General features: G+C 48.5%; 1 protein-coding gene across 1 annotated transcript; it reads right to left on the bottom strand.

Moving 5' to 3' along the window:
- Window positions 1-632: 632 nt before the first annotated feature.
- Window positions 633-916, bottom strand: PtA15_3A41 (uncharacterized protein; the record flags this gene model as incomplete). The annotated part of the gene is made up of 2 exons (XM_053167387.1): window positions 633-636; window positions 747-916. 2 exons carry the CDS (start codon window positions 914-916, stop codon window positions 633-635), a joined length of 174 nt encoding a protein of 57 aa, XP_053018233.1.
- Window positions 917-1,572: the final 656 nt, after the last annotated feature.

Below are 1,572 nucleotides of genomic sequence, written 5' to 3' on the forward strand. Positions count from 1 at the left end.
CACACTGATTGTCTTGACACAATGGAATTACATGAAGCCCTATTCCTGAGTTGTTCATTCCCTTCTGGTCAAAGATTCAAAAGGCTTGAGATTCTGGTCCGGGAAACAGTTAGGAATACCACCTCTTCCCCCGTTTATGACCAATCATGTTGACCTCTTAAACTGGTCCTTGTTGGATTAGTTACACAAGTCAGGGCTGGAAAGCTGGAACAAGAGAGGTAAAGGTGATTGACTGGAGGCCTCCCTGTCCACCAAAATTCAATGGATTCATTTAGAAGGAGGCTGCCAACCTTGTTGACTAGTGCAAACTTGCTCTCAATAAATTTTCACTAGCCAGGTCAGCAACGTATGTAAGAAAAAGAAGTTTGAAAGACCTATCAATCAGAAGATAAAATTCTTCTGCGTAAAATCTCCTTTGAAAGGTTTCTCAGATGTGGTCAAATGATCCCGGATAGCAGTGATATGTGAAAGGGTTAGGGCGTGGGGTTGTGTTGGGGCAACATACTCCCAAATATATTCATCTGAGACGCTCATATTAGCCCTAAGGTCAAGCCAATTCTGTGAACAAGCAGCAACCAACATCCACTATCCAACAACAAGTTGTTGGTATCTTCGGAGGCAGGGGCAGGATATTAGCTGCAGGGAAAAGGGTGTGAGAAACAGTAACATTGGTCCATTCACGGTCTGTTCCAAAAAGTACTATTCCACAGTGAACGGTTTTCAAGCCAGCAAGAAGCTACACATACAAGAAAAAATTGATGAAGTCAGAAATATTGGTCAGGTTCAAACTGACGGGTTGGATCTTGAAGAGGGGGATCTCTACCATGTTTGCAACTTGATGCTTGACCACTTCCAACCCATGCTCCAAGTTAGTCACCGATGTGGTTTCGCCTACGACCCTCCTCTTCCTGGACATCGATGGGGAGACATCAATCGCATATAACATCAGTTCTCTCTGTTCAAAAGAAACCAGTTCCCGTAGTGGGTGCATTTGTGTGGGTCAACAATCAGGTCAAGACGACTGTCCATTGCACAAGAAGAATCGACTCAACGCCTCCGACCATAGTGTGTTCTTCGCTGTTTTCCGCCGAGATAAGATGGCCTTTGAAGCACCTATCCGCGAGGAATAAGCCTCTTTGACCGGAAGGGAATCCTTCCGGTTGAAGGGGCTCTACAGCCTCTTCGACTGGAAGGATTCCCTTCCGGTCGAAGGGGCTCCACAGCCTGTTCGACTGGAAGGATTCCCTTCCGGTCGAAGGGGCTCTACAGCCTCTTCGACTGGAAGGATTCCCTTCCGGTCGAAGGGGCTCTACAGCCTCTTCGACTGGAAGGATTCCCTTCCGGTCGAAGGGGCTCTACAGCCTCTTCGACTGGAAGGATTCCCTTCCGGTCGAAGGGGCTCTACAGCCTCTTCGACTGGAAGGATTCCCTTCCGGTCGAAGGGGCTCTACAGCCTCTTCGACTGGAAGGATTCCCTTCCGGTCGAAGGGGCTCTACAGCCTCTTCGACTGGAAGGATTCCCTTCCGGTCGAAGGGGCTCTACAGCCTCTTCGACTGGAAGGATTCCCTTCC

Source organism: Puccinia triticina, chromosome 3A (genome assembly GCF_026914185.1).
Source record: "Puccinia triticina chromosome 3A, complete sequence".
Taxonomy (NCBI): domain Eukaryota; kingdom Fungi; phylum Basidiomycota; class Pucciniomycetes; order Pucciniales; family Pucciniaceae; genus Puccinia; species Puccinia triticina.